Below are 25,889 nucleotides of genomic sequence, written 5' to 3'. Positions count from 1 at the left end.
CCCCGCTTTGGTTTGAGGTTTTTATTTTGGTTCTTCTTTGGCTACAGTACCGACAGATTTAATTGGGTTGGAATTGGATAATTGTAAGGAATATATGTCTGACTGAATCGAATATTAATGATGTATTTACTAAATTTAAAATCATTGTATTGGGTTTTTTTTCCAGCTTTCTTAGAAAAGTTTGCCCAAACTCCCCATATATATATATATATATATATATATATATATATATATATATATATATATATATATATATATATATATGCATAAGTCCCCACATCTGCGTGACATGTTTTACACATTATTGCGGAGTTGAAAAAGCACAAAATTCAGTGAATGCAGTGTTAATTGGCGGTGTGGACTTCGTCAATAATTTGCATAATTGTTTATGCTCCAATAAGGAGATTTAAATAAAGTTGTATAGAATATGCAAGCAGTACTGATTAAGTTGAACTCCACTCCCCACGTAGGTGCACTTAACTCCCCACTTACCATTAGAGGTTTGAATTTTGGCTTTAGTAAGTCTACACTCCCACCAAATTACTTGAATTGGGATTGGATAATGGAAAGGAATATTTTTGGGCTAAATCAAAGATGAATGATCTGTTTACACATTATATTAATTGTGTTTGCTTTTTCTGCAGCTTTGTTAAAAAAGTTTCACTTTACTCCCCACATATGTATGCGTAAGTCCCCATATCTGTGTCAAATGTTTTTTACTGGTTTGTGTAGTTGAAAAAGCACAAAATTTAGTGAATGCAATATTAATTGGTGCACTGGACTTCGTGATTGACTTCGTCATTGAGTTACATCATGGTGAATGCTTGAATAAGGCGATTTAACAAGAGTTTTTATTCAATGTGGAAGCAATATTGAAAAAGTTGGAGTGTACTCCCCACATAAGGGCGACTAACTCTCCGCTTTTGTAACAGGTTTTTACTTGGGGTCCTGTGAGGCTACACTCCCACTTAATTAATTGAATTGGAATTGGGTTATGCAAACGAATATTTTCTTAAGGAATGAAATACGAATAACTTATTTACCACATTTTAATTAAGTTAATTGGTTTGTCCTGCAACTTTGTTCAAAACAATTTGGTTCAACTCCCCACATACAGAGTCCTTACTCCCCAGATCGGCGTGAGCTGTTTATACAATTGTGTGTACATATAAAAACCACATAATTCCTTTCATTCAATTTTAATTGGTCAACTGCACTTCGTGATTGAGTTACATGATGGTCAATGCTCGATAAAGGCAACCTAAGAATAGTTTTTATTCAATGTGGAAGTAGTATTGCAAAAGTTCAAGTGTACTCCCCATATAGTTGCGACTTACTCCTCGCTTTTGTAACAGGTTGTTACTTGGTGTCCTGTGAGGCTACACTCCCACTAAATTAATTGAATTGGAATTGGCTTATGCAAAGGAATATTTTTGTTAAGGAATGAAATTGGAATAATGTTTTTACCACATTTAAATTAAGTTGTTTGGCTTGTCCTGCAGCTTTGTTCACAAAACTTTGGTTCAACTCCCCACATACATCGTCCTTACTCCCCACATCGGAGTCAGCTGTTTATACAGTTCAGTGCACATATAAAATCCACATACTTTAGTTAATTCAATTTTAATTGGTCCATTGGACTTCGTCATTGAGTTACATGATGGTCAATGCTCCAAACACGAGAGTTAAACAAAGTTTTATACAATGTGGCAAATGTGTTGGAAAAGTTCAAGTGTACTCCCCACATAGTTGCGACTTACTCCCCGCTTTTGTAACAGGTTGTTACTTGGGGTCCTGTGAGGCTACACTCCCACTAAATTAATTGAATTGGAATTGGATCACGCTTGGGTCATGCAAAGTAATTTTTTTATTAAATGGGTTAAATAAATTAAATGGGCTCTGACAAAGGTTCGATTGTAAGCTCGGGAAGACGAATTCCTCGTCGTCGACGACTTCTTCTACGACCTGTCTCCGGTAACCCACCTAAACGGCGGCAATGACTGCAATTATCCACCACTAATTTGCAATGCTTAACTCCTCTCACTTTCTCATTCTCGCTTTATCCCTCTTTCTCTCTATCTTTCTCGTTTTCACTGATAACTATCCTCCATTAACGACGGCGAAATGCTTGCCGGAATCTCGCTTTCACTGAACCAGAAACTCCAGCGACCTTACTTCCTTCCTCTCTCTCTATCGATTTCTCACTTCGCAACCCCCCGGCCTCACTTTCCCCCTTTCTCTCTTCTTCACTTTCTCTCTCTAACTTACATTTAATTTCAGTTTCCTTTCTCTTTCCGCCGCACGTGTGAACTAACCTTTTCGTAATAAAAACTTAAAAAAATCGCTGCCACGTTACATTTGTCAAAAACTTGTCGAATACTTTTGTTGAAATATCATTATCCTAAAAGATATTAACCATTTAGGTAAAGATTCATGATGGTACCATAAATATTGTTCGAGAGGTAATTTTTACATATTCGACACACCCCACGTTTACTTGGGTTTAGGCCACTGGAACAATATGATAACTATAAATTTAAAATGAGTGATATTTCTTTAATGTTATAGAAAAAAATATTAACAAAGATTGAGTTAAAAACATTCATTTTATTTATCGTAGTAATGATCTAGAATAAGTATTTGTATACCTAGAGACAATTAGTATAAACAGATAATCAGTTTTGTCAATTAAGATAAAACAAAAGATATTCTTTTTATTTTAAATTGGTGTTATACCCATAGGATCCCGCTATTATCATGGATACATTAAGATCTGAATCCAAAATTTAGAAATGACTGATCAGGATATAATCTAATCTTTTATACTTGACCTATGATATTTACTTGGGTTTACAAATGACTCATGTCTTTGTGACTTCAAAATTTCACCATGTCAAGTAGTCCCAGGATATATCTAATCTTTTATACTTGACCTATGATCAATACCAACACAAATATAAATTGCATTTATTTTCATTTCTATGTATGTAGAAAATAGGATGAGATATATGATAAATAAAAAAGTAGTAATATGAAATGAATGATAACAAAATTGGCTAAATGATAATTTTCTTATATTTATTCTCGTTTTCTATACAGTGAAACCGTTTTTAAAGCTATTAATTTGGTTTCAATTTTATTTTAGAGTCTTTCTTGTTAAATTAAAAAAACATTTCAATTAAATGTATTTTAATTCCGCAATAAAAATGGAATAAATTGGTCATGCATGATAAATGATAAAAGTAAAAAAGAACGAAGAAAGGAAGAACTAATCTGCTGAGAAATTGGATGAAGAAGGTAAAAATCTGAATTGAAACAGACTTAGAGATACATGTGTTTGAATTGAAGGAATTTACATACAACATATTTACTTGATAGGTTTTTGTACAGGGAGAGAGGAGAGGGATAGGAAGAGGTTAATACGTTTCTGGAAGTGGTTTAACTCTATCGGTGGTGTCATGGCGGGACCCCATCATCATCATCACCTTGAACTCCTCGAAGTCGATGGTGCCGTCGCCGTCTCTGTCCACGCCACCGATCATCCTCCGGCACTCCGCCAGGGAGCACTCCTCCCCCAGGCTCTGCATCACCGAGTTCAGCTCCTCCGCTGTGATAAACCCGTTCCCGTCCATGTCGAACACGGAGAACGCGTCCTTCAAGTTCTCCATCACCTCCTCGGAGTCCACGCCCTTGGTGTTCAGCTCGATGAACTCCTGCAGGCTGATGCATCCGTCACCGTCACCGTCCACCTCCCGGATCATGTTGTTCACCTCCTGCTCCGTCGCTGCCTGCCCCAGGCTCCTCATCATCGTCCCCAGCTCCGACGCCGATATCTTCCCGTCCCCGTTCACGTCGAACTTCTTGAACACCTGCTCCAGCTCCCCCGCCATCCGCCCGCGCGACCGCATCGACAGTGATATCGATCGCGACGCTCCGCCGGAGGATATTGCGTCGCTTTCCCGGTTGAACAGAGATTTCAAACCCATGCTTGATCAACGGAAATGGAATGTGAAGAAAATTTTCTTTGTTTCTTCTAATTGGTTTTTGGTAAGCTGCAGAAAAATGGATATGAATTCGAGGTTAGGGTGAGTTTGGCCAATGTGTTAAGTTTGCTGTTTTTGGAGGCCTTATTAGGCAAAGTTAGCTACTCCCACCGTCGGGTTCGGGAAGTTAAATTTAAAGATATTTATTTGAATCATTTATAAAATTTATATGGTATATTAAGTAATCATAAATTTAATTATTTTTTAAACTTGATGTTTTTAATTTTCTCTATTAACTTAGATTGTGTTTGTTGTTAGCAGTGGATTTTGAGGAATTAGATTTGACAGAGAAAGAGATGAAATTTAAATTATTTGGATTAAGAAAAAATATAGTGACATTTGAAGAAAAATGAGAGCAAAGTTGGTAAAGATTAATAAAAGGTGTGTGGTAGAATAAAAAATAATAATTTTAATGGATAAAAAAACAAGATTATTATCTTATTTTTATATATAAAAGTAATGTAAGTTGAATTGTAAATAGTATAAATCATATTATAATAAAATGAGAGTGATTATTTAAATTAAAAAAAATTAATATTGATAAAAATATATCAAGTTAAAATGTATTTTTTAAGATTAAGATAAAACAAAATTTTGGGAATTAATTTAAATAAAATTAAGTAAATATTTGACATTATGACTTTATTTTAAATTAAGATGTGATATTTTTATTAAAAAGTGTTTAATTCTATTCATTAGTATAAATTATTCGTATGCAATAAAAAATTTAACCTAAATAAGATATTAATTAATTTAATCTAAACATAAATATAATTTTTAACTCAATAAAACTGACTAGTCTACAATTCAAAGTAAAGCCTAACTAATAACTATTTAAATAACTAATTTTTTTATGATAAATATCATTTTTCGTGTAATGGTGTAAAAAAAATTAAAATTATAACCTAATTAATTACAACTTTTTATAATAAATATTATTTAAGTTAATGGCATAACAAAATATAAAATTTTTCCTATAATACAATAACAAAACTGACTTAAAAAAATTAAATTTTTTCCTATAATTATGTAACAAATTTAAAAAATATTATTTTACCACAAAAAAACATATTTGTAATTCTTTTACCATAAAAAAATACATGGCAATATATAATGGAAAAAAAAAGTAAAAAATTAATAACTACACTCAAGAAATGAATGAGCGAAAAACTGAAAAAATATAAAAACAATGTGTCTTTCCACTCACATATCCTCGTCCGCGAATATCACTATTACTCTCTCTTAATCCTTCAAATTTGTCATTGCAATCACATGCAAAATCTCATCATATGTTAATTTGGATAGATAAATAAGGATGTAATAAAAAACATCTTAACGATCCGGTTACTAAGTAACCGATGCAATTATTATTCTTTTAGTATCATTTTAGTTAGTTGTATAATTTTATTATTTTTAAATTTTATAAACTATAATTTTATAATTTTAAGTTTTTATTTTATAGGAAATCGAGAGCCTTAATTGGGCCGAATTGAGGCCCAGTCCAAATATTTGGCGTGTGCGTTACGTACTGTAGCCATAACCCATTCGGTTGGATTACCATTTCCCCTTGTACAATCTATTCTATATCACCTGCTACCTACTGCACCAGTCCCAACTCTATCAAAATAGTTTATATTCCATTTGCCTACCTTGGTCTTTCTCTGTTCTCTCTCTTCAGATCAAAAGGTTTCTCTCTTCAGATCAAGGTTTCTTTCTTAGCTTTCGTTTCCTTCTCCCTTCTAAGCAATAATTGTTCAATTATTGATGCTGGCAAATCTTTCTTCTGCGTTTACTTGTATTAGAATTCGATTCAAATGCATGATTCAATATTTTTTAACATCGGAGGATGGAGGATTGCATAATTGTTACGGACTTAGGGTTTTTTAACTGTGTGTACTTTTCCTGTAAGCTTGATTCGGTGATTGAGTTTTACGAGTATTGGGATAATGCTGGTTCAGTTTAAATGTTGGTTATTCGGTTTTAATTGAATAATTGTTTCGTATTATATATAATAATTCTCGCTGTGTAAAAATTACCTATGTATGAACATCATTATAATTGATTTTGTCTGCATTTCGAAATTTATACACTGGCTCTGGCTATTCGATCACCATTTTTTATGGTCGGCTGCTCACCTCTTGTTAATATAAGGCCGTGGTTGTTTATTCTTACAGGGAGCTTTGAGAGGAGATTTTAGAGTTGATTCTTGGTGTAGCTGCAATCAGCGGAATAGAAGATGGTTTGCTTCTGAAAATGTCTTTTTTTTTTTCTCTGTTGCTTGATGTTGGTCTAATAGTTGCCTTTTCAAACCTTTTGAAAACATGTTGCAATGTGTAAACAAGATAATGTTTAAACAATTTATTCCTATCCCTGTGCCAACCTTCACATCATGTACCTAAAACAAGTGTAAAATGGAGGGATGACACCTAAAAACATTAAGAAGATGCTCGTATGCATAGGGACTGAAATGCATAGTATTACTGTATAAGGACTAAAACGAAAAGCTGGGGCGGACACCGGACTGAAAGGATTAATTAAAGTTTCCCTTTTATCATTACAAAACATTTCCATAAGTCAATTATCCCGTATTCTCTTGTTGTTTCGATTTCAATTATTAATATATGTCGGCTCTTCCTTTGTCTTTCGTAGAATTATGTTTTTCATCATCTCTATTAATTATACTTTACCTCTTTATAACATTTTAATCAATTAATGTGTAATATTGTCACAGTTTTTTGACGGATATGGATATCACGGGACATCATTTGAGCAGATATATCGATGCTACCCAGCTTCTTTTATCGAAAAGGTTCATTTACTTATACTTTCCATTTTGAACTTATAATCCACACTTAAATTATATTGCTTTCAGCTAACTAAAATTAGCCATGACTTATATAGTTTTCTTATTATTATGTTTTTTTGCATATTGTTTCTAGTATTTGACCATACATCCGTATATGTGCTATTTATGGTATTTCATGTTAGGCTCCTCATCCAATTATTCAGTCGTTTATCATAAACAAAATAATATTGTTCCTTTGGGTGACTGCAATCAATTAAGTTGTGGGATACATTGACGTGAACGGGTTTTATGTCTCCCAAATCTACTATGCACTTCATCCCTTTCCATTATGTTATCCTTTCTCTCTCCTTTGAAAAGCATACTTTAAGCCTCCTTCCTTTTGGATAAAAAAAGGGTCTATATCTGGAAAATCAATATATATCTGATAAATCTAAATGTTTTGTCACAATTGAGATTTTATGTAGGATTTAGAGGGGTGATGAGATGAAAGATTAAATGGTAGTACATGGATTGGAAATTCTTAAGTTACACTTAAACATTTAAAAGTTCATAGAAAATAGCATCAATAATAATTAAAATAACCTCTAAATCACACTATTAGACTAGATTTACACCGAAACTTCGGAAGAACAACATCCAGCGTAAGTCACAGTCACATGCATTTTTTGTTACATGACCAAAAATCAAAGGAAGTCTGACGTGAGAGTTTCCTATGCCGGAGCTTCACTGTGCATGGTTGTTTATAATGGCGGGGAACAAACTCAACGGTAGTGTGACGAGGTTCTCTTATCTTATTAGTGTTTGTATGGGAACAAAAGAGGCTTGAGAGAGAAGGAACCGATGAACAGATGAAAATTATGGTGGGTTTTGACTTGTTGAGCGAAGTAAGTTTACGTAAAATGTAGAAAATTGAAATTCTGATTAGACTGTCAAGTTTGTTAATGTAGATTGAAACCCATATTGCTTTATAGTTCAAAATTATTATATCTCCGTTATATTACCTTGAACATAAGAAGATATAGCAGAATACAAATATTTGGATGCTGGTTGGAAATATAGAATATGGAAGCATGAACTGTCAAACCTAGAGAAAGAAATTTAAGATATTCAGTTAAGGTGACCTTAATCTATAGTGTTTACTGGTTGACAGTTATGGCATTCTTAAATTGAAACATATATTTTCGTAAATTTAAATTATCTAACTTTTTGTCTTTTTATTTTTTCCCTCATAATACCGCAGCCCCAAATTGAAAGTGGTGACAAAAGTAAGTTTCCATGTCCGTACTAGTTCTTTTTGTTTTTTTAAAATATCCTTTCCACATCTATCTGATGGAAAAACTAAATTCGTGTCATGCTTCAGTTATAATGCCTCCATCAGCCCTTGACCGTCTCGGTTAGTTGTGTTACTGTTGAACTGTTTTTATTTTTCTTACTTCTATTCAAGATGAATATATATATATATACCTAAGAGTCAAATTCTAATGCCAAGTTGTATCTGCAGCATCTCTGCATATTGATTATCCAATGTTGTTTGAACTGCGTAATGATGCTGCTGAGCGGGTTTCTCATTGTGGTGTTCTTGAGTTCATTGCAGAGGAAGGCATGATATACATGCCATACTGGGTAGGCATTCCAAAGTAATTGTTTGTGAATATTGTTGTAAGGTTGGTTCACCAAATATGGTTCTGCTTTGAGTTTTTAGTTTTTTAATTGATCCGGTTACATACACAGATGATGGAGAACATGCTTTTACAAGAGGGGGACATTGTTAAAGTGAAAAATGTGACACTTCCAAAAGGGACATATGTTAAGTTACAGCCCCACACAAAGGACTTCTTGGATATTTCCAATCCGAAAGCTATGTGAGTTGATGTTTATTAAGTTTAGATAGTAAAGCTATGCTATTTCCCTGGTGATGAATTTTTCTTTTGAAAATGCAATAAACTGATATATGTATCCTCTCATACCATCTTTCCATTATATTCTCACTGCTTGATCTAATGTCAATGGTTTATGGAATTTGATGCAGTCTGGTTTATGGGATTTTTTGTATTTGGCATCTGTGTTCTTTGATGTGGTAATGTGGTCTCAATCTTAGAAGTGGGTCAAGTAATTATTCCACATGACTATATCGAATATGGTTTAGATGTGAATTCAGCATGTGAATTCCTTGTCCACGTGCGATTTGGGATGTGGAGTTTTGTTGTTGTTGCCTAATGGTTTTTCTTGTTTTAACTCTATTTTCTAGTCCTCTGTTAATTTAGTTCTTTATTTACTTTTTTGAAGTGACTTGAGGTAGATCTTGATTGATATATTGTACTTTTTATGCAGCCTAGAAACGACACTGAGGAATTTTTCCTGCTTGACTACTGGAGATAGCATTATGGTGGCTTACAACAACAAAAAATATTACATAGATATTATAGAAACTAAGCCTGACAATGCCATAAGCATAATTGAGACTGACTGCGAGGTGGACTTTGCTCCTCCCTTGGATTACAAGGAACCTGAAAAGCCCGTTGCACCGCATCCTACTGGAAAGGCACCAGTGGCTGGTATGCACTTGAGTGACTCATGTTTGTCGTATTGTCTCTTTGGATTTATAATCGGAACTGTGTTTGTCGGAAAAAATGCATCATCAATGAATGTCTTTATGATTATGATTATATTAGTGTTCTTTTTTGTTATAAAGACTGACACATTCCTCCTTGCAGCTGAGGATACCCCTGCCGAAACCGAGCCCAAGTTCAACCCATTTTCTGGAACTGGGAGACGGTTGGATGGAAAACCTTTGAAGTATGAGCCTGATGTTCCAGTTTCTTCTTCCTCAGGGTCAAAGGACAAGAAACCTGATGTTCCAAATGTCAATTCGCAGTCTTCTACGACTTCTAGCTCACAAAGTAATGCTCGTCAATCTCAGGGCAAGCTTGTGTTTGGGTCAAATGCAAACCGTTCTAAAGAGACCGGAAAGGTAATTTGCTTTTTGGCAACTTTTTGGTAATATTTCAAATCATTTCCGGATTCTACGTTTGTGCTCCTAGAATAATGGTAGTTGAGGGACTGTTAAATTTTACATCTTCCGTCTGTGCAGGCGAAAGAGCCAAAACCAGAGCCACCTAAAGAGAAGGAAGAGTCGAAATTTCAAGCTTTTACAGGGAAGAAGTATTCTTTACGGGGTTAATTTTATATCAGTCAATTAAATGTCCTTTTTCTTACGTTCTGCATGGATTCATGTCTATTGCAAAAACTTGTATTTTTTTTTGTATTATAAGCAGTAGATAGACCAGTAGCCCCCAATGAAAATACTTAGATTACCTTGATTACTTGTGAATGAAGTTATTGCCATCTCTAGGGAGATTTTGTTCATGATTTGGTAATATAGTTCTGGTCTGTTCGTATTAGATGGAATTTTTCATTAAGTGACTACGAACTTATTTGTTTTTCAGTTAGAACAGTCCAAACTTTAGTTGGATTTAATAACCTTTTGCTTTCTGTTGGGTTTTGGGTTGTCCGAACTCAAACTGTCACAGTTTAAAGTTTCTAATTCTTAAGAGAGGTAAGTAAGGGAACCTTAAGATTGGTAAAGAGACGAGGTTTGCAATTGTGTATGGAAGGGTAACATTTACTCGGATACTTAGGGTGTATAAATTGGGTTCTTAATTTTTAAATTTTTAGAAACAGTTATATAGAATAGAAGTGTTTTTAAAAAAAATGAGATGGTGAAATGATATATTAGATAAAGCAAGGAAAAACCATAGTTATTAGAAGTCCGATTGGACTGCCAATTCAATTGGCACGATCTTGAAAGATTTCAATAATAACTTTATCTAAGACCTATGGTTTTTCTTTGAATATATATATTAGTAAGGAAGAAACACACTAATATAGGTGCACAAATATATTAGCGTTTTTCTTTGAATTTGAAATCTAAAGCTATCCCAAGTTTCTTTCTTATAGTCTAAAATAGAATAATTAATTTACTATTTGGCGAAAGCAACTTTGGTTAATTATCTAATAAGAACAATTTTGAAGTTCTCTAGCATTTGAATATAATCGTCTCCAGTTGAATGTTTGTGTGGGCCTTTATCATAAATTAACTCGAATAAATAAACGATATGGATAGTTGGAATCCAATACTTAAAACGTATAATTTTAGATATAAAATATATATTTTATTTGTAAATTTATTCATTTTTATATTTGTAGTTATGTGCTTTGTCGCTTTTGTGTTTCTTTCCACACTAATTATTGTCTTATCGGACTGCTCTTACAAATAACTGTTTAAATTTCTTTCCAAATTATAGTCAAGTAGTTACATATGTTTTTTTAATATATTGATTGACGGGAAAGGGTCATAATATATTCAATAAATGTTATGTGACTTTCTAATAAAGGAACTTTCTAATAAATGAGATTAGTTATCAATAAAGAAACTTTCTAATGTGAAAAAATGTTACTTTAACTTCTCGTACGTTTAATTATATCGGTTAACTTTTCATTTATTTGCTTCAAACTTTCTTGTAATCTTTTAATTAGCATACCCATCAATTAGCACATCCATCTTTTAAAGTCTCAATATGCCACTATTTTTATATTAAAGATCATAATCCCTATTCGGTGCCCACGGATTACTCCCTTCTTGGATCAAATTTTTTCACCACTCGTTCTTTAAATATTCATTTGGTTAAAAACGATATTTTACTTTGTTTTATAATATTAAGGGTGTTTCGATATCTTTCTGGCCAGCAGTTAAAACAAGTGTGTAAAATTATCTTTGAATAATAATTGATAAAATGCATTTAATTTGTTATTTGTATCCCTGATATAATGAATGGACTAAGAAAAAACGACACAAAAAACTGATTTAGATTTTTATCACTGTGAGTTTGGTTTTTGAAAATTTAACTTACTCGCGTAACACTAATGTTATGTTATATTCAAAGTCTCTAGAGTAAAACAAACATCTAAAGTGGCACTTAAAAATCTATTATGTACTTGTTGATGGAGATACTACAAGATACTATTAGAGAATATTAACTTGTTTAATAAAAAAGTAGTTTTAATGAACTTTATATGTAGTACTCTAGTCTACATCTTCACAACTTAATTATATGATTTACATAGTACTGATAACTTATAAAAATTTTAAAGTATATAAAAAGGTAAGCACAAGCATCCAGTTACATGTTTTACATGCATACATCAGATGATTACTTTAACATAATTAATCATCTCAAATTTTGTGTGATTTGGTTAAATATTAAAAGGAATAACTTTACTGTTCTTAATAATTCCACTTCATCTAAACAACATTGTTTTAAGACAAAAGTAAATATTTTAGTTCATTATCGTTTCAATTTAATTCTCGATCATTTTAAAAGTTTGATTAAATATTTTATATTTTAAATCAAGTCATTTACTAGTTTTATTTACAACTAAAAAATATACAAAATGCATATTTTCTTAAATATTTTCACCGCATAACAACAACTTTTAATAGTTCAACGCAAAAAATTATATAATGTCGATGACGTTAATCAGCTTTTAATCTTTAACTTACCACTCCGAGCCTAAATAAGTTCAACGCCATCAACATAATATAATCTTTAGTTGTTTTAATATTTTAATTATAACAGTGATTAAAAATATCTACTTAAATTATAGACAAAGTTAATTCTGATAAAAAGACTATTTTAGCTCATCTTAAAAATATAAGGCTAAATTAATGAAAAAAAGAAGAAGACCACATCAAATTTAGCTCAAAGTTAAAATAAGAAAATAATAATAACACGTTAAATCTAACTCAAAGATAAAGGAAGAAAATAATAATTTAGTGTACTATTGTGTGAATGGTAAACGAGTTATTGAAAATAAAATAAAATAAAAAGCACTGCTTGAGATTAACACGCATAAAATGATATGAAACTGTGTTTGTGACATCAACACGCAGTTTGAAGGACACACATTACAGTGGTCGAGTCTTGTGGTGTTGTCGCATTGTGAAAGTCAATGGCATCACCCACTTGGATTTTCTGTGCAAATGCAAAGATTTCCCTTTCTATCTTCTCAACTCAACATCACTCGTTTATCACTAATTAATTAAAGATAAACACAAGCCAATAAATAAATAAATAAATTCACTCCAAAACAAATAATTGAGTGCAAGCAACACAGAATCGCATTCACAATCACCCTTTCTCTTTGTGCGCACCATCCATTCATTCATCCATCCATATCCCTCCCACTACCTTCTCTCTCCCCATCTCTATCTCCATCAGAGAAATAGACATTAAAGTTTTGTAATTTCAGCTTTTCTGCAACTGGGTTTCGTACATGGAAGGTAGCTGAAACACTGAAATAACAACGGCCCTGTTTTTGTTTTTTTGTTTGTTGAATTGAAACGAGAGAGAGAGGGAGAGAGTGAGTGAGAGAAAGTGCATGATGGAGTCAAAGGGTGTGCGGTTCTTAGCGTACCAATCAATATTTTCGAGTGTTGGATCTGGGGACTTTGATGGGGTGAAGAAACTGGTGGAGAAGGTGAAGAACGAAGAAGGGTCATCGCTATCTGATGTGATGTCTCTTCAGAACGATGCTGGAGAGAGTGCACTTTACATCGCTGCAGAGAATAATCTGCAAGAGATTTTCAGCTACTTGCTCAACTTGTGTGACTTTGAAGCCGTCAAGATTCGCTCCAAGTCTGATATGAACGCCTTTCATGTTGCTGCAAAACGTGGTCATCTAGGTTGGTATTTTTATTTTATTTTATTTGTTTTCATTTGGATTGAATCCTTTCTTGTTAGGAAGAGCTGGATATTGCTGTTAATTCAGTTAATTCACAAACTTTTTTAATGGTAGTTTTTGATGATTCTCTTTTTTTATGATGAATTTCTGACACCGCATGTTCTCACTGCCCTATGACGAGTTTCATCTCCTTATGATAGTATCTGTATCCATTACTACAAATTCTAAATGTTTCTACCAGAATCAGATAGCCATTATCTCTTATGATGCAATCTTGGTGTTGGAATTCAAGCATATGTGCTTATACCCCAACGTTTAACTTGGTGGGGAAGACCTTCCCATACCCATTCTACGTATAATATCTCAGAAAAATTGGTAAAAAATGTTGCCAAATAACGTCTGCCATGTATCTAGTTGTTGCTTCTTTCTTTGTATGAGGAGCTGTCAAATACAAATGCACCAAAATCATGAATTACTATAGATGTGTCCTCAGTGTTGATTTTTTCTTTCTGATTTGCATTCTGAGTTCTGAAGTCTGCTTTGATTGCCTGCTGAGTAACAAGTTATTATCTATGGTAGTCTTGGATGCAATTTTTATTATCATGTTTCAATTATGACATAGTTATGATTGGCAATCTATTTTCAGATATTGTGAGGGAGCTTCTGAGTACTTGGCCTGAGGTGTGCAAGTTATGCGACTCCTCAAACACCAGTCCTCTATATTCTGCTGCAGTTCAAGACCATTTGGATGTGGTGAATGCCATCTTGGATGTTGATGTGAGTTCAATGTTTATTGTTAGGAAAAATGGAAAAACTTCATTGCACAATGCTGCCCGGTATGGTGTGGTTCGTATTGTAAAAGCACTTATTGCTCGGGATCCTGGAATTGTATGCATAAAAGATAAAAAGGGTCAAACTGCACTTCATATGGCTGTCAAAGGACAGTGTACTTCAGTGGTGGAGGAGATATTACTAGCTGATCCTTCTATATTGAATGAGCGAGATAAAAAGGGTAATACAGCTCTTCACATGGCTACAAGGAAAGCCCGTTCACAGGTTAGAATTTCACATTTCTTTTTGTTATCATACTTGCTTTGCTTTCATTATACTTGTCTATAAGATATTAGTTTTCTGGAACGTAAATAAGTTGCCAGTTTGGAAAATGGGAAAATCCAAGATTGGCATGGGATGATTTTAAGACTATGCCATTGAAAGTTCTACATCGAGATAATGGAATTTCATAATATATAATTGGATGTAAACCTCACTCATCTTATAAATTGATTTTGTGAGGTTGAGTTAGACTTAAAATTTACTTCTTAACAAATACAAGAACATGTGAAACTCGACATTTGTTGATCAATTATGTGAATGAATTTGTTTCCTGGCTATACTGACACTTAGTTTTTTTTTTTTCTTTTTCAGATAGTGATTCTTTTGCTAAGCTATTCTGCCATGGATGTTAATGCCATCAACAAGCAGCAGGAAACAGCGTTGGATTTGGCAGATAAACTGGCATATGGAGATTCAGCTTTGGAAATCCAAGAAGCCCTTGCAGAATACGGAGCGAAGCATGCAAGACATGTTGGGAAAGTAGACGAAGCAATGGAACTTAAGAGAACCGTGAGTGACATAAAACACGAGGTGCAGTCGCAACTTATACAAAACGAAACGACTCGTCGAAGGGTTTCTGGAATTGCGAAGGAACTGAAGAAACTTCACAGAGAGGCAGTTCAAAACACCATTAATTCTGTCACGGTGGTTGCTGTTCTTTTTGCCTCAATAGCCTTCTTGGCCATCTTCAATTTGCCGGGTCAATATCAAGTGAAACCCGGAGAAGAAATCGGAAAAGCTAACATAGCAGATCACCTTAGTTTCCAAGTTTTCTGCTTTCTGAATTCCACATCCCTATTCATTTCTCTTGCAGTTGTGGTAGTTCAAATAACTTTGGTGGCTTGGGACACAAGAGCTCAAAAGCAGATTGTGTCAGTGGTTAACAAGTTGATGTGGGCTGCATGTGCTTGCACTTGTGGTGCTTTTCTAGCCATAGCTTTTGAGGTTGTTGGAGGGAAAACATGGATGGCGGTTACCATAACCATTTTGGGAGTACCTATTCTTGTAGGGACTCTGTTAAGCATGTGCTACTTTGTTTTTCGACAACATTTCGGTATTTTCCGCAGTGATTCCCAGAGACGGATCAAGAGAGCAAGTGGAAGCAAATCTTTTTCATGGTCTTACTCTGCAAATATATCAGACTTGGATGAGTACGATTCTGACATTGAGAAGATCTATGCCCTGTGAAACCGAGGATTATAGTTACCACACAACATACCAGCATGTTTCAACCTTTTAACTGAAACTGACATCCCCTCCTAAGTGTGAACATGGGATTTCATCATTCTTCTTGAGTTTGCAGTTTTTCGTTTCAGGCTGTACTGCTAGGCATATCGGTTGGGTTTGCATTTGCTAGTATGTTATCATAATCAATAATCAACACTTGTAGATTTATGTATATGTAATAAAAAAAATCCAGAAAGAATAGTCTTATACGGTGTAAATTTTCACTTGCATTACATTGCACCTTGTGACTGGATCTTCTATGGCCATGAGTCTATTTCAATCCATAGTTAGAATTACAGTTAGTGATTACTTGAGCTTTTATTACAGAAGCTAAAGAAAACTAAAGCGTATGAAGTTAGACTTGTTGAAAAGAAAAAGGTGAAACCCTTGTTCAATTTACCTAAGCTTAAAAAAATAAATTTAGAGAGAAAAGTTCAACCCTTGTTTGAAACAGGCAATAATATTGTCGTTACAGAATGAAATCAAACCAAATAGAAGAACAACTAAGCAGCTAATTCTTTGTTATATTATTATATATATGGCAGCACATGACACGATAAACAAAAAGCAATTTTTCTAAATAAAATATCCCCTCTAGCCCACATGGTTTTCAACAAAAACAACAGAACCACGTGGGTATACACTTCGATTACAAGGTCAAAAGAATAGCCCAGAAAAGCCCAAGCTTTATATTCATGATGATTCCAAAAACCCATCCCCTTCACCACCCCAACCTTCTATGATAAGTACAATGAAAGGAGCTATTATGATTTACAATTTTACAAATCAATCCCGATCCCATTCAAAGTTCACATACACTGGGATCAGTGCACAATAAGATTGACTCAATATGGGCAATGAGTAATGTTCTAGCTACCCTGGGCTCTTTTAGATGATCTTGAAGGAGCAACAGCATTAACCTCACTCAACTGAGGTTGCTTCGGTTCTTCGTGTCTCTGTGCCTCCTGCATTTTAAAACAAAGAAAACGCAACTCTGGAGTGAGAAAATACAGAAACAGTAATTGTATGAGATAAACTTTTCCATAAACAGAACTTCAATGAAGTGAAAATAATTGAACTCCTCTCATAGAAAATATGTGTTAGCTTCTAAATAACAGTCTCTAAAAGTAGTAACATGCACAATGAACAAGGTAGCCACCTTTGAAGAGGAGGAGGAAGTTTTGGGCGTCTGTGTTTTGAAATGCACACGATGCTGGTGTTGCATTTGCTGAAACTGTTGTAACCTTGCAGCAAAATTTATCCCATTAAGTGAGTTCCCACGATCCAAAGCTACTTCACCATCCTCATTGATTTGAGATCCACCAGACATGTTTTGGAGAAAATTATAGGGATTCCCCGAGGATGTTTTTTTCAATTGCTCACCATTGAAGGAGTATGATGGCACGGCTTTTAAGCGAGTTTTGAGAATCTTGAAGGCAGCACTTTGCTGCATAATATCAAACCCATTTGTATAAGCAAAATTTAAAGAGAGTTTACACATTCAAAAAATTAGACAAATTGATTTACACTAGGATACAGTCCACCCATTCTTTGAACGTCAGGGTAAGCAACTCAACATTAATGCAAAAATATGTGCAGGTGAAGAAAGTGGATGGACAATTTTAATAATATTATTGACTACCTATGAATGCATATCCTGTCTCTTCATACAATAGGAAATATAGGTAGATTAAGTGGACAGATATATGAATTATAAATAAAATGTAATGATGTACACCCGTCCTTAAACATGGTGTTATGAAACAAAATGTCAATCATAGATGCTTACAAAAAAGGTAAAGATTAACAATGCTAGAAGTCTAGGAATTGCATGCATTAAATAAAAAGAGAAAAAAGTTGTTGAAGTTACACAAAGACCTGAGGAAGCAACATCAGAAGACCATACAATGCTTTAAACAGCCATGGATATCTTCCGGGTTCTAGAAGCTGTAAAATGAAATTATAATTCAGGTACATGAGAGAAATGATTAAAAATGTAATATCCATTACAATGTTGATACAAAAGGGATTTATCTCATACAACAAAAGAAGGATAAAATCTGTTATGAGGATCGACCATATTCTTGGTAGGAAGTGAGGCTTGGTTGGAAACAACATTATATGACTTCATCGTGAAAGAAATTGAGAGCCACCAAAAATAATAGCAACCAGCTATCTGGATTGTAACATAATCATACATTTCTCCATATTCGTTTTCCCTTTCAATGAAAAAGAAACACCAGCCAAAGGATATTACTCTCAATTTACTTTACAAGAAGTCCTCTCCCAGGTTACCCAAATGAACTCTAAGATGCAAAATGAATAACACAAAATAAGTTTTAGGGAGGGGGTGAATAAATGACTGCATCTGAAATATGGGTTAAATCCAAACAGGAAGCGTTAATTTTGGTACGGGGCAAGAGAAATGAAAGTTGTAACAGGACATACAAATTAAAATACCATTTTAGCGAAGAAAAAGAAACAAAAGATAAGATTGTCAACCGTCAGCCTTCATCAGAAACATAAAACAAACACCACCATGTTGATCATATTTTATCACACTAAATGCAAAATAGATGTTCTACAAGAACGTAGGTATGCGTAAAGGATTCAATTAAGTACCTGCAATCTTAGATAAGCAAATATTGGAGTTTCCAGCAAGCGAATCAATTTATCAAGCTGGACTAAGAATTTGACATTAATATCCTCTTCAACCAGAGACTGGATCACAGCACTCGCATGTTGGTAAGTCTGTTGAGGAAGACAATTCATATATCAAAAAAAGGGGGCACATGATCCAAATAAAAGCTAAGCTACCTTTCATCCACAAATGGCGTTGTTTAAAAATGTCAATGTTTCTGAATGCAAAAATGTGAGTTAAAAGATAAATAATACATACATACATATATACGTATGTGTGTGTGCATTTACCTGAGCTAATAAGCAGAGACTTATAATTGCCATTGGAGAATGACACCACGAGGCATACAAAGAAACATATAAATCCTTCCCAGCAGGATCAACCAGTGATTGCTTCAAAAGATATCGAATCTCGGACAGTTCGGATGATGTGAGTAATATCAAATTTAGAGCCTGTAAATTTGAAAGGGGTAGGTCAAGCACATGAAAATAAGTTAAGGACATGAGTCAAAATAAAGATTATAGTTAGCATTGTGAAGGACTCTAAAAATCATAAGTATGTCATATATATATACCCATGGAAATAACATAAGTGAATAAAAATCAGTTACACTGTAAAAATAATTAATCAAACATATGTTCATCATAACCCATAAGATGTCAATGTCTCGAGGACTTGAGGGAAAATAATCAACAAAAAAAGGGGAACTGTTTGGTGCAAGCATAAGTCGTTTAAGTACACGAAGTTCACAAAATATGACTTTTCGTTATTTATTTTAGTTTCTTTTTTAACCATTGGGCAACGGTTTTAAACCAAAACCCTTTCTAATATGGACAAATACAAAACCGTTTCCAAGCTCACTTCACCATTTTTGCAATCTAGCAGGTAGATCTCTGATTTTTCTGTCACAATTACACGTGATCTCGCAATTCTACAAGTAATCTACTGATTTTGACTACATTGGTCATGATCATGAAAAGGAAAAAAAAAATGCATAAAATGAAGCATAAATTGAGTAAGAACTATTGATCCCGACATCAATTATGAAGTATAGATTATCACATTTCATGAGACTTTGAGTACAATATTAAATAACAAAATGGATGTTGAAGTCAAGTATACATCCAAAAGCAAGATTTTATAAGATTACCCAAAAGTTCATAACCCACCTGGACCATAATTGAAGCAAAATCCAGGTCAGACTCCCCTTCGAGTATAGTGGAAAGTTCACGGTAGACTCTCTCAGCATTCAAAAGCACGCAAAGCCGGCGAATTATCAAAGCACCACGTCTAGAATGTCGCAAGTTAAAATTAATAAAAAAAACATACTTCAAAAAGAATATATAACATAAGAATATATTGGATGGAGGAAAACAGATGCTTACTTCTCCAAAAGGGAATTGTCTACCCGGAAATTGTGCATCAGGAAAACAACAAGTTGCCGAAAATGCTGAGGATCTTTTGCTATGCATGCATGAACGTCAAGAACAAGAAGAACAACCTATTCAATAAAAAACATAAACAAATCACTGACAGTTCAAGTGAGTTTTGATGTTCAGAGTGAAGAACACTACAATTAAGGATAGGATAAACTTCCAAAATAAAAACATTGTTTTTATTTGCAGTCAAGAATCAGGAGCCAAAAAGGTACATATGACAAGTCCACCCACAACAAACACCCAATTCTTTTCCCGAGAAATAAAAAACCATTACACTAACAAATGAAAACGAGGTACATATGAGGAAGAAGAATAGGAAATCATTCTATACAGGAAAATTAAATATAAAAACATCAAGCAAGAATGGCACAAAAATTTCGACTCTTTTTGCGTAGCATCTGATTACAAGATATGGTCAAGTTTTGATCTGTAAATTTACTCAAACTTCAAGCTTTACCCACCCAGTACCAACAATTCTAAAGGATGGTACAACCTACAAAAACATGAGTTAATGAGACTTGATTCAGAGGCCTGGGGTAACTCAAGAGCCTCGCCAATCACTTATTTATAAAAGCAATTTTATTACATCTCGAAAAATGGGCGGAGGAAGCAGGGAATGAATGCCAGAGCACTTCACGAAAAAAATGATGAAGACAGCAACTCATCCATATGGTTTTATCAAATAATAGTATAGCTTATCCATAAGACAAGTGCGTGAATAAAACACATTTCAAAAAATATTTTTGATAAATGAGTTAATTGATGAAAGAGATAAAAAATTATATTTGGACAACAACAATACCTGATCCGATGGATCTGAAAGTGCTTTGAGCAGGGTGTCAAATATGTCATTCAGATATTGCAAAACCTGTTTCAGACCCAAAGGAGATCACACAAAAAGCCACTACAGAGCATTTCACATGAACAAAAATGGCAATCAAGTCACCTCGTTACGATATTTTTTTAAAAGGGTTAATATCCAGTGCAAAGCTTCGATTCGAGTACCCTCCCATTCACTAGATAATTGCCTGATCAGTCAAAAATCATCCCAAAAATCAGATTACAGCATAATCAGTGCAAAATAGAGTAGTTGGCTAAATAGAAAGGACCCTCATAATCATTTCTCAGTAGGATCAACATTGGCCAAACCACCCAGGTAAGAAAACTACACCTCCTGGCAATCGAGAGGATTGCTCCTACATCAAACGCTTCAGCTGGGTCCGCTTTGAGGGCACGTAGCTCTTCATTGGTTTCACGAGCAACCTTAAACACAAGGCATAGACAATTTCAAAATTACTATTTTTAAATAGAAGGAAACAATTTCATTAAGAAAATGGAAAACAGAAGCAAAACAGCAGATAAGGAAAGAAAAAAAGCTCAAAAACCTACAACTCTGATTTTCTCTTCTTTATCTGATATACAAGGTAAAATGGCTCCAAGAATATCAGCATAGTATGGAACAAGCTGATCTCCACCAAGCTTCACAAACTCATTTATCTGTTAAAATGAGATACATATTTTATTTAAATTTTTTAATTTAATAAATACAAACAAACACAAGTAACTAACAATGTTTCTTTTGAAATAAAAGAATTATTAGTCGAGATGTGAACCCCATGCACAAAGTATTATTATACGAGCAAATAATTTACTCTCAAGCCAAAGAATAGCAATACCACTTACCCATGTGATAGCTGTTAGCCTAGTAAATTCATCAGGAGAACCAGCCCTTTGTACCAGGATTTCTGCCATGCGACCATAATCTACAGACTTCAAGAGTAGCACTGCTCGAGTCAGAAAATGACAAATGAACAAAAAACTTTGCATTTTGTGTCAAAGTAGTAGATGATAATGAGGCACAGCTCAACTAATCAACGCAACTGCTAGCTAATAGGTATATCAATTCTAAAAGACGGATTAGAGGAACGATATAAAAGTGGATAATAGATGCAATAAATTTTACTCGTGCAGATAAAAGTGATAAAAGCATTACAACTCAAGCAAAAGAGGAAAAATACATAAACAGGAGCCTTACTGGGGAGTTTTTAATCTCTTGAAGAAACTCCGAAAGAGCTGAATCAGCTTGTTGACGTATTTCATGACTTGAATCACTCAACATATTAAACAAGCCTGAGATGTTTATAGATGATTAGGTGGTAGACTTTAATTTTGTACAGAACGTTGCGAAAGAAAATGACCATTCTTCAAATAATTCACATACCATCAAGAAAATCCGGAAGAAACCCCAGCATGTCAATATCTGGGACACTATCCAATACAGTAATCCATCCTACCAAAAACTGGCGGACATAAGGATTCAAAACATTCATGCGCTCCCTCAACAGTGGTATAAATTCTTCAATACTAAAGATCAAAAAACAAGAAGGAAGGGAACGAGGCAGTGTAAGTTCAAGTGAGATGGAATAGATTGACTTTCAATATTTCATTTTGGTTACAAAAAGTGAAAGTTGCTTAAGTTAATACGAGATTGTTTCACACCTTTTGGTGTTTACAATTCTCGCCTAACGAAGCTCTGTTCAAAAAATTACATTCAGAGGTTTGTTTGCCTACCAACTCTTTCAAAAATTTAAAACACCAGATACAGAGAAACATATAATAAATAGACTTGAGAGAATGATGCACCTGAACTGATCACTTTCAGTCACAATATCCTGTTCCAATAAAGCAATATTTAGATTAGTTAAATCATCAGTTCACCTAAAGGAAACAGCTATCAAATCACAGTCAGATCAACCCTATTCAGCATATGTTAGTCGTTGCACATAAACAAAGGAATACAAACACTTTATTGGACTTCAAGAGAAAAAAATACCTTCACAAGCCTATCTAAGAGGTGAGCAGCACTTTGTACATTGGCATCTGAGTCTGCTGAAAGCTTGCATAACGCATCAAAGATCTGATTGAAGAAAATAATAAAATCCCCTCTCACAACCTGACATAAAATTAAAAAGACGCACATTAGAGTATAGTATATGATCAGGTTGAATTGTAGATATGTCAGCACAATCAAATTCTCACCTTGGCAATGTTATAAAGTGCTTCGCAAGCATAATAACGAACTCTGCTATCTTGGTCAGAGAAAGAATTTAACACAGGGGGCACAATTTGCTGTCAGGTACAATAATTACATGTGAATAGTCCTGTTAAAATAAGCTCAACAACAAAGTAAAGGATAATGACCTGGTTTATTTGTGCTTATTTTTTTTTTTTAAATAGGTGTTCATTTAATAAAAATAAACAGTTTTCTGCTTATTTCGACAAGTACATCCTATCTGATTCTTAAATAAGTGATTTTTTTAAAAAGTTCTTATTTCATAAACACTTAATACAAGTTTAAATTGGCCCAACATTAATATATTTTCAAATAAATTCATTCCAAAAGAATACATCTCCATTAACTGTGTGTTTTGTTTCACGTTTGTTAGATCGCCAATCACATTAAAATACCCCGTGATTTTCGATTAATTTCAAATGTTTGGTTCCAGATTGAGGATACTATCATGGTCCAGAATTGAGTTTAACTTGAAACAATTTTAGGTAGATTTTAGATTGATAAAAAAATTACACTAGAAGTTTTACTATTAACTAGAATTTATAATAAAAAAAGCCCAAAATGTAAAACACATTACTTCAAAATAAATTTTAACCAAAACCAATTTTGTTCAGAATAAATTTTGCAACGCTCATCTGAATATAACTTTTAACAGTTTTACAGTTTTCATTCGGAGTTAGAGCTATTACAAATCCATTTGCAACAAGCATGCATTATGAATTTAGCATGACTGCCCGGAAAGAAAGAATTGAACGTGTAAACCAAGATAGACAGACAAACCAGATTAATAAAACAAAAATTCAAAAAATTGGTACCTCAAGATGCTGAGCGGCTTCAGAAGTCAACCCAACAGTTGCAGCTGCTAATCCTATCAATCCTCCCTTCATTCATTTTTTTTTTAGAAAAAATAAATCAACCAGCACACAATATGACCAATGTATTGAAGTCAAATTAAACAAAATCAATAAAATTTCCCATAAACAAAAAATACCTTCCGGTGATTGGCTTGTGGTGAATAAGTAAATTCCGTAGTCAACAAATTGATAACAGCTGTTATTTTATCATGATCCCCAGCGGTAGCTAGCTGCTTCACTATCCCCTCAATCTACACAACCACACATCTACTATCAACATCCAAAACCCTAAAACCCCAAATTGTGCAAATTGCAAAAATAAAATAAGAACAGCGAAAAAGGCACAGAGGACAAACATCAAGAGCTGCATTTTTACGCTTCTCGTAGAGCTTGTCAGCAAGGTTGCGAAGCACGGCTGCCGGAATCAACGAGAGAGCGTCGGCCATGACAACACCCACCAAGCTGAAAACTCTTAGATTATCGAAAAGAAAACAACTTTATAATCAAACTCGTTTTCGGATCTTCTCCTGCTCAAAGCGAAACATGTTGCTGTTTTCTCTCTTCTTGTAGATTTCCCTTTCTTTCTTTTTGGGATCACAAACCAAATCGAAAATTCAAGTTTCTTTTTTTCGGGATAACGGGATAACGAGTGACGTGGAAAGCGACTTCAATTGGAAAATTGGAATTCGGATGAATCAGATCTGATAAAATTCGTGAATTGAAACGAGAAGAAATTGAAAACGGGACCTAAATTTTTTCCCAAATTTAAATGGTTGAAAGTTTTGTCGACTCTTTTAAGATCCTTTTCATATTAATAATAATATACTATTATAACATAATAACTATAATTCCAATATTTTCACATATATATATATATATATATTATTTATTTTACTCTTTCTTAAATATTAATATTAAACAACTTATTTTTCAATGAAAACTATTCAATTCACAAGTCACAAAAGTGTCTGGAATATAATATTCTCTTTTATCATATTATTTAGTATTGTTGTTCACATTTTTAACTAACTTTAACTAATTTTTTTTTTATTTTCGTAAAACATTTGCTCGCATAAAATCATAACTGCATCTTTTAGGTTAAAATAATACGAAATCATTTTGAAAAAAAAAATTCACACTTTTATACTTTAATATTATTTTTCATTCTTATATTAAAAAAAAGACATGTCAAATAAATATAGGTGTCAACCTACCACCAGTGTCCAGACCTTTTTCAGATTTTTTTATTATTATTTTTCCTATTTTACAAAATTAAAAACATTATACAAATAATAGTAATAATTAAACGCATTTTTTTAAGAGGGGAACTTTATTTTATAATTTTTTTATTTGTTATTTACCTGTAGCACCTGAAGCTGAAAGTTGGAAGAAAAAGAGGAAGTTACATAAAAGTCCTCAATTGGTGGCCAATCATGTTTATTACGTGTCATGATCAAAGGTATTTCTGAAAATCAACAATATAAATTCGACTTTTGAAATTAATATTTTTTTATTTCTGTTAGAAAGTTTTGTCTCTATTCATTTTTAGTACCTTCTCTTTCTTGTATATACTAAAAAGAGGCTATATTATCATTTGCAACAGAAGCATGACAAATAGTTATTTATTAAAAATAATATTATACAAATCAAATAAATTTAACCCTCAAATTCATGTCATAACTTAAATTATTAATTAAACTAGAATAATGTTATATCATCCAAATAGTATTGGATAATATATAAGATGTTACTAACTTTGTTGATTTTGACTTAAACACAAAAATACAAGTTCAATTGAATATGATACCATATATGTCCTCATGTCATCTTACACAAAACAATTATATATATATATATATATATATATATATATATATATATATATATATATATATATATTATTCTCCATTTTCTTTGAAGCATGTTCTTCACGTCTACCCATCCATGTTTTC

At 33.4% G+C, this 25,889-nt stretch overlaps 4 protein-coding genes across 4 annotated transcripts; 2 read left to right on the top strand and 2 right to left on the bottom strand.

Annotated features, from left to right (window-relative positions):
- Positions 1-3,284: 3,284 nt before the first annotated feature.
- On the bottom strand, positions 3,285-4,150 carry LOC114179548 (EF hand calcium-binding protein family). The gene has a single exon (XM_028065919.2). The coding sequence runs from the start codon at positions 3,984-3,986 to the stop codon at positions 3,417-3,419; it is 570 nt and encodes a 189-aa protein (XP_027921720.1). The 5' UTR covers positions 3,987-4,150; the 3' UTR covers positions 3,285-3,416.
- Positions 4,151-5,611: 1,461 nt separating this feature from the next.
- LOC114178247 (ubiquitin fusion degradation protein 1 B-like) lies at positions 5,612-10,250 on the top strand. Its single transcript, XM_028064049.2, has 10 exons — positions 5,612-5,749; positions 6,218-6,282; positions 6,775-6,852; positions 8,090-8,114; positions 8,210-8,242; positions 8,351-8,472; positions 8,581-8,711; positions 9,181-9,404; positions 9,564-9,820; positions 9,941-10,250. Exons 2-10 carry the CDS (start codon positions 6,280-6,282, stop codon positions 10,028-10,030), a joined length of 963 nt encoding a protein of 320 aa, XP_027919850.1. The 5' UTR covers positions 5,612-5,749; positions 6,218-6,279; the 3' UTR covers positions 10,031-10,250.
- Positions 10,251-12,855: 2,605 nt separating this feature from the next.
- LOC114178319 (ankyrin repeat-containing protein At2g01680-like) lies at positions 12,856-16,148 on the top strand. The gene is made up of 3 exons (XM_028064151.2): positions 12,856-13,591; positions 14,237-14,646; positions 15,016-16,148. Exons 1-3 carry the CDS (start codon positions 13,288-13,290, stop codon positions 15,889-15,891), a joined length of 1,590 nt encoding a protein of 529 aa, XP_027919952.1. The 5' UTR covers positions 12,856-13,287; the 3' UTR covers positions 15,892-16,148.
- Positions 16,149-16,434: 286 nt separating this feature from the next.
- On the bottom strand, positions 16,435-24,711 carry LOC114178318 (protein VAC14 homolog). The gene is made up of 20 exons (XM_028064150.2): positions 24,294-24,711; positions 24,075-24,188; positions 23,899-23,964; positions 23,050-23,139; positions 22,844-22,963; positions 22,654-22,682; positions 22,232-22,374; positions 22,046-22,140; positions 21,694-21,780; positions 21,400-21,507; positions 21,182-21,273; positions 20,957-21,038; positions 20,813-20,878; positions 19,957-20,072; positions 19,741-19,861; positions 18,862-19,023; positions 18,553-18,681; positions 17,809-17,877; positions 17,090-17,377; positions 16,435-16,895 (listed from the first exon to the last, which is right to left on the bottom strand). Exons 1-20 carry the CDS (start codon positions 24,381-24,383, stop codon positions 16,800-16,802), a joined length of 2,163 nt encoding a protein of 720 aa, XP_027919951.1. The 5' UTR covers positions 24,384-24,711; the 3' UTR covers positions 16,435-16,799.
- Between the last annotated feature and the right edge of the window lie 1,178 nt (positions 24,712-25,889).

This window comes from Vigna unguiculata, chromosome 3 (assembly GCF_037176805.1).
Source record: "Vigna unguiculata cultivar grain cowpea cultivar isolate G323 ecotype 2 chromosome 3, ASM3717680v1, whole genome shotgun sequence".
NCBI classification, from domain to species: Eukaryota; Viridiplantae; Streptophyta; class Magnoliopsida; order Fabales; family Fabaceae; genus Vigna; species Vigna unguiculata.
This window is presented reverse-complemented; position numbering and strand designations above follow the sequence as displayed.

Coding starts and splice junctions, on each gene's coding strand:
- LOC114178318 (XM_028064150.2), bottom strand. CDS start 24,383: ATGGCCGACGCTCTCTCGTTGATTCCGGCAGCCGTGCTTCGCAACCTT. Junction 23,140..23,898: donor AAGCCGCTCAGCATCTTGAG/GTACCAATTTTT, acceptor TGTACCTGACAG/CAAATTGTGCCCCCTGTGTT. Junction 21,274..21,399: donor AAGAAGAGAAAATCAGAGTT/GTAGGTTTTTGA, acceptor CTTGTGTTTAAG/GTTGCTCGTGAAACCAATGA.
- LOC114178247 (XM_028064049.2), top strand. Junction 8,115..8,209: donor AATTGAAAGTGGTGACAAAA/GTAAGTTTCCAT, acceptor GTCATGCTTCAG/TTATAATGCCTCCATCAGCC. Junction 8,473..8,580: donor TGATATACATGCCATACTGG/GTAGGCATTCCA, acceptor TTACATACACAG/ATGATGGAGAACATGCTTTT.
- LOC114178319 (XM_028064151.2), top strand. CDS start 13,288: ATGATGGAGTCAAAGGGTGTGCGGTTCTTAGCGTACCAATCAATATTT. Junction 13,592..14,236: donor TGCAAAACGTGGTCATCTAG/GTTGGTATTTTT, acceptor ATCTATTTTCAG/ATATTGTGAGGGAGCTTCTG. Junction 14,647..15,015: donor CAAGGAAAGCCCGTTCACAG/GTTAGAATTTCA, acceptor TTTCTTTTTCAG/ATAGTGATTCTTTTGCTAAG.
- LOC114179548 (XM_028065919.2), bottom strand. CDS start 3,986: ATGGGTTTGAAATCTCTGTTCAACCGGGAAAGCGACGCAATATCCTCC.